The sequence below is a fragment of the Seriola aureovittata genome, chromosome 2, assembly GCF_021018895.1.
Source record: "Seriola aureovittata isolate HTS-2021-v1 ecotype China chromosome 2, ASM2101889v1, whole genome shotgun sequence".
Lineage (NCBI taxonomy): Eukaryota > Metazoa > Chordata > Actinopteri > Carangiformes > Carangidae > Seriola > Seriola aureovittata.
In genome coordinates, this window is record NC_079365.1 from 8,557,088 (window position 1) to 8,569,986 (window position 12,899).

General features: G+C 42.0%; 1 protein-coding gene across 4 annotated transcripts in view; it reads right to left on the bottom strand.

Annotated features, from left to right (window-relative positions):
* Positions 1-4,428: 4,428 nt before the first annotated feature.
* Positions 4,429-12,899, bottom strand: part of LOC130160954 (chemokine-like protein TAFA-1) — a 106,244-nt gene continuing 97,773 nt past the window's right edge. For 2 of the 4 annotated variants that reach the window (XR_008826073.1, XR_008826075.1), the window contains exons 4-6: positions 12,135-12,259; positions 10,660-10,751; positions 4,429-5,784 (exon numbers count right to left, since the gene is read on the bottom strand). Coding sequence is in view for 1 of the 4 variants with exons in the window: in XM_056363806.1 (XP_056219781.1) it covers positions 5,767-5,784; positions 12,135-12,259 (143 nt within the window). In the remaining 3 variants the exon portion in view is untranslated. Of the gene's footprint in view, positions 5,785-8,325; positions 9,464-10,659; positions 10,752-12,134; positions 12,260-12,899 lie in introns of those variants that run through there. The other 2 variants (XR_008826074.1, XM_056363806.1) reach the window with 2 other exon arrangements.

Here is a 12,899-nt window from a genome sequence, read left to right on the forward strand (position 1 = left end):
TGTTGGATTTTTCTTTTATAAACAGTGTTTTTCTATACTTCTGTATTATTGTATTATTTTTAAAAAAATCATGTGGTTTCATGCTTGGAGTTGTGTGATATGTTTTAACAGAGAAGGACTGTTATTCATTTTAAAAGGCAACAGAATGAAGTCCTTGAGTCCTTGAAGCTGATATGATATAATATAGAGCAGACAGAGTCAGGTAACAACTGAAGACATTGAAACTTTCATTTTGACAGCTTTTGTGTGAAAAAGGTGAGAGTTTAAATTCATTATCCCTTAAAAAAAAGTGAGCTTGAAGAAGAGTTTTATTTATTATTCTTTTTAAGTATAACTGAACCCAAAGATGGTTTGTCACATACTGTACATAGAAGAACCGAGACTGTATGTGGATTTGGTCGACAGTCACTGTGTATCACTGTAAAGACAGACACTTTTTTATATTGCTCTTTATTCCACATGACTTTGTGGATTAATGCAGTAGAAATGTTTGAACTTCATGGTGACTCAGTTCTAAGCACTGTCCCCTTATGTAAAGAGGTTCAAACTCAACTCACCGAACTGGGGCTCTTAGAGTTTGCATGTCCTCTCTATATCTGTGTGTCGTAGCTTTCCACCAGAGAACAAAGACCTGCAGGTCAGGTGGACTTTAATCTAAATATCTAGTCTATATCTATGAAGATGGTCAATTATCAAGATTATATTGTATGTAGAAGTACAATATCGAAGGAAAATAGACCTACTGTTTCAGTCTTGAAGACACTATTCCATCCTAATTTTTTGATCCGTTGTGACTGGTGGTGATTCCCAGTCATTGGAACCACACTCGTGATTGTGTTGAGGCCATGTGAGCTGTAAAGGTCATGGAGCACTCACACAGTATGAATCTCATTAAATAAATGGTGAATTGTTAGTGTAGAGCAGTGAAAATTCTTATAATTTGGAGGTGTCCTTCACTTGTACTATCTTTTGAAAATATTCTCACAGGTTAAGAAAACACAGGAAGCTTGATGGAGACTGAAAGAGAAATAGTGCATAAACCCAGTGACATGGCGAAACTTTCTGGTCAGTGTGTAGGCAAGACAAATGCTCTAATCCTTTCCATTGTCCAAACTTTAGATAAGTTCACTGCAGCATACTGTGCGTGTGGGCAGGTTTGGACTGACGGCACAGTGCTTTGTCTTTGGCAGGGAGCCTGAAGGCCTGGCTGCTGTTGTGAACTCTGCATACAAACTTGGACAGACAACATGAAAATTTCATCTGACCTCCAAACAAAACAAAAAGGAAAGGAAAGAAAAATACAATCTGGTCCTGGTTATTACAAACATCATATACTTTTTCACATGACACATTTGCTAATATACTATAATATTTCAAATGAAAATTATTTATGCAGGAAGGTGACATTTTAAACATATTTTAAAGAATAATATCTAAATAATTTCAAAAGACCTACATGATGTAATGCAGTGGAATATCAGAACACAAAGATGTTTTTTTATTGGACTGAATTGCATTGCACTTGGTTTTCTACTTTCTGGTCAGTCAGTATATAGGCATGTTCAAAACATGCACTTGTGCTTCTTGGTTTTCACACATGAAAGAGAGATTTTCACAGGTAAGTGTGTTTTAAGGCTGCAAAGTGGGCTGTGTGTCCTCATCCTCCTGTGATGGTCCCACGCTGACAGCAGCAGATTGTTCGCGCCGTCTGTGGTGGCCAGAGACGCTCCTGCATCCCCTGTGTGCCGGCATGAAAAGGTCATGAAAACAAATGATTGAAAGCGAGCCTTTCTATGTTATTATAAAATACATGTTTGTACGGCTTGAGATGCTTGAGATCTATGTGACTTACAAAAATATACTCGGCATGTTTGTACGCTCCCCTCAGGCGTGGAACAATGTATTGGCTCCTCTTTCAACCTAACCCCTCTCTTTCCCCAATCCAGCTCTTGCTCATTCATTCACCAATGGCCAAAAATTGAGAGTCAGGGTGTTGATGTCATTCCGGCGGTGTGGAGACACACTGCTGTGAAAAATGTTCTCTGTTTAATGGGAATGGGTGAAGTTTGAAATCTCCTGGGGAGGTCGGTCTGTGACGACATCAGTGCCCCCGGTGGGACAAGAAGACATGTCGTGTACAACACTTGCGCGCTCATGTACATCATGATGGATCTCGTAGTTTGACCCTTTGCAAGTTGCGGTGTTTTGGGTTGAAACAGGAGGGGAGATAAGGTGAGGAAAATAGTAAAGCAGTGGGCAAATAAATTATCATTATGGCAGCTGCTGACAATCACAGACTGGCGAGTCATTTGGCTGACAAGTGTACTGGTGGTTGGCGGGCATGGTGCAGCGTCATGGGACTAGGACAGTGATGTATTGTGTACCCATCAGAGTGTTCATTTGTTACAAACAATAGCACTGCAGCAGGCCACTGGTGCGTTTCGCTTTACACTATGTCGTTTGCTGTTTTGACCTTGTTTATCCCGACAAACTTCAGAAACTGTTGCGCAAACGCAGCTGTGGGCTACTCTGTATCAGCTTTGCGATCTTTGCGATCACTGTGGCGTCTTGTAGAGGATCACATATTCCTCATTTACTTCTTACTTATGATGGTGCTGATACTGGGTATAATGACATGTAATTTTCCCATTTCTTATGTCCAGTAATTAAAAAGAATTAATCATGAATCTACCCTAACAAAAGACTGTCTGATATCATTACTTTTCATTGCAAATGGGCCTCTGGTAATAATGCCCTAAGTCTCTGAACAGCTATCACTGAGACCAAGTTTTAGTGTCATTAAGGATTTTGGGACGCTTTTAGTTGTCCAGCTCCAATAGATGTTCATTGTAAAGGCGACATTCACAGTGACTCATGCCCATAATGACTATAATTATAGACCGCAAAGCACCCACAGGTAAGGAGTGTGCCCTTTCCACAAATTATAGGTTGCTGTGCAAAATGATTAAAGAACATGAATGTGATAAAGTGCAAAGACAGGAAATATTGTCAAAGAGGAGTGGAGGCTCTTACTTAAAGCTCCTAAAAGCAACCAATCATTTAACTTGTATCCAGGGCAAAAGTTTGGCTGTTACTTGAGATACCCTTGGAAGTTACTAATACAAGTTTATAAACAACACTGTCCAATATGTGCTGCACACGTCTTGGCTGTATGAAAGAGGTTGTCCTTGCTGTCAGGCGTTGATTAGCCATCCAGCGTGATGTGGACATGGCTGTCTCTGTGTCTCGGTGGGAGGTCGGCAGGACTTGATGGATGTCTCTCTTTTGAGATTGCACAGCATCGTGGAGAGGGAGGAGGACCCGGCCCCTGTTATCTATTCATGCTGTGTTCCTTTCTGCTCTGCCTAAAATGGAGCAGGACCTCCCTCCACAGCACGACTCCATCATTTCTGGATAGAGCTAAGGAGTGCATAAAAGAGAATAAGAAAAAGCACCTCTTCCATTTCTGATCCCCAAGCACCTTTTAAGCAAAAATCCACTTAGAACCTGCATAAGTAGGGAGGGAGAAATCCCTTGATTTTCAACAGAAGCACTGAATTTGAGGATAATCTTCACAGTACGTCGTTGCGGGACGCGTGTCTCACAGACTGTCTCTAAAAATACACACAGAGGCATGGTAAAACAGACAAATGCACACATACACTCACATAAATTCATTTACAGCAGCAGAAAACCACCCGTATACACTCATGTACATACACACAAATTCATTCCCTGACTCATTTTCTTCTGCACCAGCTCAGTAAGACTGCAGGACAGTGAATCCTATTAGATATGAGAAAACAAAGAAGGGAACGGCTCATTGAAGAGGAAAAAACACGCTCTTTTCTCCCTCTGCCTTCGTATATTCCTTCACGATTCTGGCAAGACCACTGGGAGATTGATGTGTCGGTGTTTTTCATACCTTCTGTGACTGCTCAGCGAGGCACCGGGCTCCATGAAACTAGCCAAATTCCTAAATGATGAATGTACACAAGCGCGTCCTCTGGGAGAAGAAACGAATCTCATATCAGCCGAGAGAGGAGGCTGATATTGAAAATCATCTGGAATTTTTGCCTGGCACAATATTGGAAATCTTTATTCTAATTGCACGAATGAATTGAATGTGGTGTTCTGATAAATCCACTCTGCCACCAAGGGAATTGTATAAATGAAGCATCACAGATTTGTTTGTGTGTTTACTGCATGTGTGTGTTTGACTGCCCGTAAGTCATTTTCATACCCGCCTTGTGCTGTTGTTGATTGCTTGTTTACTCAAGCAAAAACTCTGTTCACAATGTTAACATATCATATAAATGAAACTCTTGACAAGATCTTCCATGAACATATTACAATATATCAAATAGTCATATGAGGGACATTTTTCAAAATATCAGTTACCATATGAAGGAATGGGGAGGCAGCATATCAGTATAGAAAACCATTTTTATTTCTCATAAGGCTGTCCTGTAACGTACTTATATCTACTGGGGGATAACTGTATGTTTCTCCTTTGTGACTAATACTTTCTCACTGTCATTTAGAATAAATCATCTCTCTCTGGTGTGTGAGAGGGAGATCACACTGCTGTGGAGAGTGCGGTCATGGACCACTATCCACAGCAGAAACAGACACTAACTGTCCGATTATGTTCCCGGTTTTTCTGACGCTGCTCTAAGTCCCTACTGTATCTGAGTGGGAAGCTCAGGGGTTGTTGTTAGTGCTGCTTTCTTTTTTGAGGCAGATCTATACAGTGTTTTCCTCATCTTTACAGAAACTACAAGCATTTTCTGGCTTAACCAACAGCATTGCTGGATGACAAAAGTGACCGATACCTATTTTTATGATTCCGTTGTTGCTTTTTCCAATGCAAGCATACACTGCAAAGCAGTCCTTTACACACCGTATTGGAACAACAGCCTCTGGATTATATTCAGGGGCTGATCAATATTCGGAGCTCCTAATAGAGTCTTAAATATATTTCTCAGCTTCTTGGATCTCTCATCTTATTTGTAATGTATTTATATATGTATATATACACAAATTATCTTACATACAAAGAAAAGATGTGCTCATGGATTTACATTGGGCATGCCCACGAATAAAAGTCAAAGTGAAATGTCCATCAAGGAGTTTGAAGGTGAGGCCACGAGGGCAGACCTTAAATCCTCCCAAAGATTCTTAACTCTTTATAGGCTGCTAGTGGTCGCATTCACTGAGAATCCAGTGTTTCTCAGCTAAATGTCCTCCGTGTCTTCACAGCAAAGCCAACCTGCTAAATTAGTGAGTCCAACACAAATGCCCTCGGGACATAAATAAAAGGATATCAAAGTAATTTCTCTCCCATAGTTCTGCAGATCCTGTGTTCAGGTCCTTGTAAGCTCCTCAACCTTCAGGCAGGCGGGGCGAATATCTTCAAATAATGTTTTAACAACCTCTAAATAACCCCTGCAAAGCTGTTTCAATTTTTCGAGGGGGAGACAAAGTGAGGGAAACAGAGAGAGAGTAGGTCGGAAACTGGCCACAGCTGTGTGGAAGAGGAGAGTCACCAACATGGGGCTCATTGATCAAACAGGGGATTAGTCTGGTTTGAAATCCTTGGCACCACGCGAGCAAAGCTGTTTTATCTGGGTGGATATCCTTTCTGTGGTCCCAGGTAATCCAGTCAGTAGCCGCGGATGTAATAGTTTTAGTCCGTTCGGTGGGAAGAGAAAGGGTAGATGAGGGAAAGAGCCTGGCACACAGCCCTGCAATGGGAGCTCTCTGTTAGGTCCTGGGATGAATCTGCAACACACAGGAGGAAGAGGAGAGGAGAGAAAACACACATACACTTAGATAGAACAAAGGCATACAAGTGTGCGAGGATTAGACCCCGAAGAATTGCTCCGTTCGCATGTTTCAGGAACAAGGGGAGTCTTTTGAACTGCGGAGGCTTTGTACAGCCCCGTCTCATCCCCTGGTTCCTGCTTCTACTAAAAACAGTCGGCGTATACGAGTGGAAACAACACTGAAAATTAAGGTGTGTTCGGTATTTATAGGTAAACTGGGATATATCTGGAAAAAGCTTTAAAAAAAAGGAAAAAAACAAACACCTGATGTGTTTTCATGCTGTGTATGTCTGCTTGACAAACTGACACTCTGGCATATTTTTGACTTTATCGCAGACTATTTTAGCAACATCATTTCCACCCCCAGCTCGCCTGCACCCCTCGTTTGCACCTTCATGCCAAGCCAGCCAATCAAAGCTGAGGATTTTCCTCCAACCTGATAAATTGACTTTGGCTTTGCTAAATGGGATCGGGGCCCCCACTGTGGAGTCTGAGCTGTCTCTCCGTGACTCTGGTTCAGGGACTCTTATTCAGCCTCAGCTGCAGACCTGGACACATTTCAATGGTACATTGTGCAACCTTGAGACTGCTATTGAATGTCAGTCTTTTCAGCATCCTGCTCAACCTGAAGCTCAATAAAATCTTTGTGCGTGATGTCTGTAACAGTTAAAGCAGTTGAGTTCTTTGACTTCTTATGACCGTCTATTCGGCCGAAGCGTGTAAACGTTTGCCAGAGTATTTCTTCAACTAGCTTTTATCACATTTTCCTCTTATTTTTCTGCTTTGAGACTTTAGATGGAATAAATCTGAAGTCACCTGCACACTGTGGAGCCAATTAGAAATCCCATAATCCTGTTCAACTAAGAAATACAGCCATGACATTTCCAGCAGGCCTGGCAGGTGGTAGCCAGGTGTGTGGATTTGATTGTGGAAGGTGCTGCTTGGGACTTTGTGTGCTGTGGCACATAGAGTCTCAGAGCTCCAATATGTTGGACATGCTAGCAACAGAGCCAAATGATTTTATTAACCTTTTTTTTTCCTATGGGTTGAGTAGTGAGCACCTGTGCTCGCCTCCTGCATTGTGCACTAAAGCAGGCAGAAGCAGGCATTATAAATCTAATTTAACATTGAGTAGAAAAAGAAAACATAATGCAATGCAGTTTTATTGTTGGTTGATTATTGCATTTGATCTGACTTAATAATTTGATACACTGAAAAAATCTTAATTCTAGTCATTTGGCTCATTTTTAAGTGACAAACTATTGTTTGAAAACCTCTTTTGCTGCTTTCAATCCAAATTAACTCATTCTAAGTCAAGTGCCATTTGCAGCTCTGACTCTTTCATCACATCGCACTTACTTGAATGAATGAAAATATCATTTGTATTTTGATGCAGATCCAGATCCAGACTAATAGCAATTTTCTAACACTAAAACAACATATTTGCAGGATTTTGCAGCTTTCACAGGGGTTTGTGCTGAGGATTGTCTAGTTCTGTCTTGTCTGAAACAAGGGAGGCATCACTGGAAACAACCCCATTGGTTGACTTTTTAAAGAAAGTTCTTTTTCAAAGATCAAGTGTCTTGTTAAGACAGATGTCATATGACTTGTCTCACAGCTAGAAAGACTCAACTGACGTACACAGTGCTGACGTATTCTCCCTTGCTGACTATATCATTGCGTATTTAGATAGTTGCACTGCAGCTTCTCCTCTGTGTTGCTCTAAATAGCTTCAAAATCCCACATTTAACATGTTGATTTCTCCTCCAGATCTTGTCACAGCGTCTTTAGATTTGCTCTTTTCTCTCATGATCCTTAAACAAAGTAATCCTCTGGGCTCATCCGTCCAACATTTGCATCTGTATCAACTGCTGTACGACGACATATCGAAACGTTGGAGCAGAAGAATGACCCCTGCCAGAACAAGAGCACTAACAGGTTACACATTACGGCTCACTCTCTCTCTTAGTCACAACCCACCAGAGGTTTGTTAGCGAGAGAAAAGGGGTTGTATGGAAATGCTGTCATTTCAACCCACATGCATATGAGTGAGTGTGTGTGTGTGTGTGTGTGTGTGTCTCTCTCTGTGTGTGTGTGTGTGTGTGTGTGTGGTGTGTGTGTGTCAGACTCAAAGTGTCCTGTTCGTTTTTGTCCTCTGTCTCTTCAAATGAACAGTGCAGCAGGTAGCGGTGGATTGCTCAAGGATTTCCTGCCTATCCCATCTTTGCTGGCAACTAAGCCATCTGCATTCTAATTTGCTAGCCGCATTAAATTGCAATTTACTCAGACTTCAGTTAGTAAAAGGAGCCAAGGACAATTGCCTTAGCAAAAGAATTTAGTGCAAACACAGCCTACCCTTTCCCCCCTTTCTCGTTTAGTGCTGAACAAATCAATCATGCCAGCTGAGAAACCTCTTCAAACACCACTAAAGAGCACCCTCTAAAAACAGAAGACTCCAGACGACAAAATACATCAAGATCCATTTAATGTGACATTGACAATGGAAAAAGCAAAGAAAACAAGTATAAATTAATCAGTAGCACTTGGAATGAACTCCCCCACTCCAAACCTGTATAAAAATGTCATGAATATGACAACCTGGGCAGTCTTTTGCAGCCATCTGTCAGCTTGCAGTCTCATACTTTTCGAAAAAAGTCATTTATTATTTATCCAAAATGACACACTGTTTATCGTATGTGTATGATTTTATGTTGGTCTTCATGATGACATTACACAGGAGTGAAGGAGGAGGAGGAGGAGGAGGGGGAGGAGGAGGAGGAGTGTTGTCAAGCACAGAGGTGAGACAGATGATTTTCTCTGTGAAGTTGAACTTTATGTGGCATGGCCGCTTGGAGTTCATTTTGATCTACGGCAGCGCGCGGTCTCCCAGTTTGACAAATTAGATGGTGATGCATCTGCTGGCAGGTCACTTTTGCTCTGAAACTGTCTCACAGATGGGCTACATCTCGTCACAGTGTGTTATTTTGCTTGAAAAAGTGCTCTCTGCTCCTTTTAATAAGGGGACACGTGGCTCTCTGAACAGCAAGTAAATCATGGTGGACCAGTTAGAGGGGATACACACTGTAAAGTGTGAAAGAGTGTGATGCTTCACTGGAGTGTAATGCTTAGCACTCACTAATCTGAGCAATTACATACTCCTTAGTGGAACTGCTGTGGATTTACACAGTTCAAACAACTACTGTACATGAATACATGGTTATGTTGCAGTGTCAAATTACTAAAAAGAGTAATTTAATGCCTGATAAGGTTTGTATTATGACATTCCTGCCTTGATACTGGTGACATATTCATATTCACTCCAACACACGAATAGTGAGGTTATCAAATAAATGTAATTCTTTTCACTATCATCAAAAGCTGGGCAGAAGAACGAGCAGGAGAAAAGATGTTTTCATTACAGCCTCTCTCACTCTGCCTGTCTCTCTTAAGGTGTATAATTGTTTGGAGGGAGCAGAAATGGATTGATCTATTTAGCCAGTGGAGCGGGTAATGCAGATCTATGGTGGGCGAGTGTTTTGGAAGGTGCTCCCCAGCCTCGCTCTCACTGTGACTTCCACAAACAAAAGGGCCTGCCTTGTCTGCTGCTACAGAACAGGCAATGAAGGGCTCCCTCTCTGAAAGACATAAAGAAAGAAAAGAAGAAACATGGGTGTCAGGCACTGGCTTTGCTTGGCTTTTTACTTTTCATGCCAATTTTTATGAAAGATGGTGATGAAGTCTGTGTGTGGGTGAACATGTGTGCGTGCCTGCCTGCCTCATTGCGCTTCACTGACACTTTTCAGAGCAAAATGAAAACCTGCAGGAAATAAAATGTCTGTGAGTAAAAAAAAAGAAAGAAAGTAAACAAAAAAATAAATAATAATAAAAAAAAAAAACACAATGTTGTGTTGTGGGCTTGCTGACTTGTGACAAAACAAATACAAATGAGGCAATTTGGCCTGAGAGGCAGGTGAATGAGGAATGTTGATTAAAACAGAGAGCAGAGTGCAGGATAAAAGGCCTTTCATGTAGCCTGTGGGCTATGCTGTGTGCTGATAGCTGCTTCAACAAGACCCTCAGAGGGGGATCAGGATATCAAGTGGACTCTGATAAGGAGCCACACAACGAAAAAGGGAAGAGGCCTGCCCGGGGGTCTCGCGCACACATGTGAGCATACATGCACAAACACATACATATCAAACACATCAAACGTGTGCGTGCGTGCACAACTAGGAGAAAACACAGAGAGGAGCAAGTAGCATGTCACAGATTAGTGCCTAATGGGATTGGCAGACCGGTGCAAGGCACTGTAATCAAGCCCACACAGTCGCCGATAGCAAAAAACAGGACATGGAACAAAGGAAGCAATGAAAGGAGGAGGGACTGATCCTGCCATTACACACTGATCACAAACAGCAGGGTTCTGCTGAGGGGTGGACCTGGCTCTCTGTGTGTGTTTCTACAGTACTCAATGAATGCGCTGCTACAGTATCTGCACGTTTACCCATGTGCCGTACATTTCAGTGATACACGTATCACCGTTTATAAGAAAAACGCAGCAACTCACTTTTTATTTATGCGTGCGCTGCCTGTGCCGGGTGATAAATATTTACAGTGGGTGGCGATGCGTTCAGTATTTGTGTCACGCCTGCCCAATCATGCACAGCATGTAAACACACACTTGATTATTTCGCGCTGAGCATTTGGGTTAATGAGAAGTCATTGAACATGAGTTGGTCCCACTCCTACTGCCTGACACTCGAGTGCATACAGTGATGTGAGAGAGAGACGGGAAAACAGAAACAGAGAACAGCTTGAGAAAAAGACTAACCTTTACAGAAGCAAGAATGCAGCTCAATTTCTGTTGACGCATCCTCTGCATTTTGCTTCCGGAAGCTAAAAAGGGGAGTATGGCTGGGTGTTCTGCAAAGAGAGGGTCAAGAAAAAAGGACACGTGTGTATTGGGTAGAAAAGCAGCTTCAGGCCTGACCTTTGGCCCTCTTCTCATAAGATTTTGATTAAATTAATCCAAAGCCATTTTACTCATAAATATGCATTAATGCTTTGTGTGCAAAATTTTACAATCTCGACCAACGTTTCTCAAGAGAATAGAAAGAAAATGACTTGTCCCAAGTTACATAAAAACAATCATATCAAGTTTACTTATTTCAAAATTGTGCAAAGGGCTGAGTAGAAAATTAGAGATGCATTCTTTAAAGTGAACCAAGTACTGCACCTTACCTTGACAGGCTGGCAAAACCCCATTCGATCAACTTCTTTCTGAAACTTTTAAGCCTGTGGCGGCTGTGAGGGGGCCGAGTGAAAGGCTTTATGTCTATCTGCCGGCATATAAATCTGCAGAACAACCTTGGGAAGCCCCGTGTGGTCTAACCTTCACTGGCTGTTCCCTCTTTTCCCTGCCATCACATTAGTCTCTACTTCTATTCAAAGTCATTGTCACCAAGCAGTAAGAGGATACGGAAGGGGGGGTGGGGGCTGCTGATCACGAGCACAGGGGGTGAGGGGGAGGGTGGGGTGGGCCCAATTAAATGAATACAAATCGGGTGATCAACCTGTCACCGAGTGCTGGACTGCTGGCTTCGAGGACTTAACTCCCTTCATTATTTTTGCATGCTGCATTTGGAGTCAGTTTACAGAGCCGAAAGGCAGTGCAGGAGCAGAGAGGCCGTTAACTTTATCTCTGAGAGGAGCGCGGCCTGAGGCAGAGCCCACCTGTTTGTTTACTGCCTGTTTTATGTTTGTTGTGTACTACTATGGGCCTTCATGGATAGGCTGCTTACACCGGAACAGAATCCACCTTGTTATACAGTAGTCGATACAGTGTTACTTGTGCACGTCATTTTTTACCCACTGGTTTGATACCGTGCATGTTTGATTGTTCAGTGACAGAAATTATGGCGGCAGAGAAGCTTTGTTAAAGCATTTAATCAAAGTATTCAAACACAGCTTCTTGCTATTTCTTTGTGACGTCCTCACTTCAAGTCTAAGAAGAAAGGTTGAATAGTAAAGTGAAATCTGTCTGACATTTTAGATAGAGACTATGTGGAAATGGTGTGTGTGTGTGTGTGTGTGTGTGTGTGTGTGCACTCTAATGTGCACATGTGGATATGTGTGCAAGTGTTTTTATGTCTGGTATGATGTATTGTACATGTATTTGTGCAGCTGTACATTGTGAGTGTTGATCTGTGCATGCAGATATATGTATTTGGACTGAGGTGTGTGTGTGTCTGTGTTTGCGTGCGTGTATGTGTCTATGTGTGTGTGTGCGTGTGCGTGAGGTCTCACCCTTGTGGTCTTGATTTTGTTCCCAGAGGAGCACATCCATCCAGAGTTGTCAGGCAGAGTCTTGCACTCCTCTCCCTCCAGACATGGTTCCATCTCACACCACCATTTCCCAATTACAATGGACGCTGGGGAGGGTGAGCACAGACATGCGACATAGCAGGTTAGTTTATCACGCAGACACTTGTGTACACACATATTCGCGCATGTATGCACCCAACACAGATGGGCACTAAAAGTAATAATAATAAAATAAAAACATACAATTAAAAACACAAGGAGTAAGGCGATTCTAATGTAGGCCGAATCGTTACAAAAAGTTGAACAAACGCAGAAGCCTCCAATGCAAACACATTGTGTACATTTGTGTACATATTCAACACTGGCACACTTGTATATGTGCGCTCCCACACACTATATTATGAGCTACTCTGCTGAGGTACACACAGCCGTGTTATCTAAATGAATGTTTTTCCTCCTCTTTGGCCTCAGAGCGATTGTATCATTGCTGCACGGGTACTTCTGCTGTTGACAATAATGTCTTATACCAACAGAAATGAATCATTATTTTGTTTTTATATAGCTACATTGCATGTTAGGGAGCAATCTCATTTTTAATCAAAACTAATTGCCTCTCATTAACATCAACTGAATTCTTCCTCCAGCTATGTGACAAAAACAAATATGTTCTCATCTTCTCATCAAGATCCCACTTTCCCTCTCTTACTCTCTATTTGTATCGGTGTGTGTGTGTGTGTGTGTGTGTGT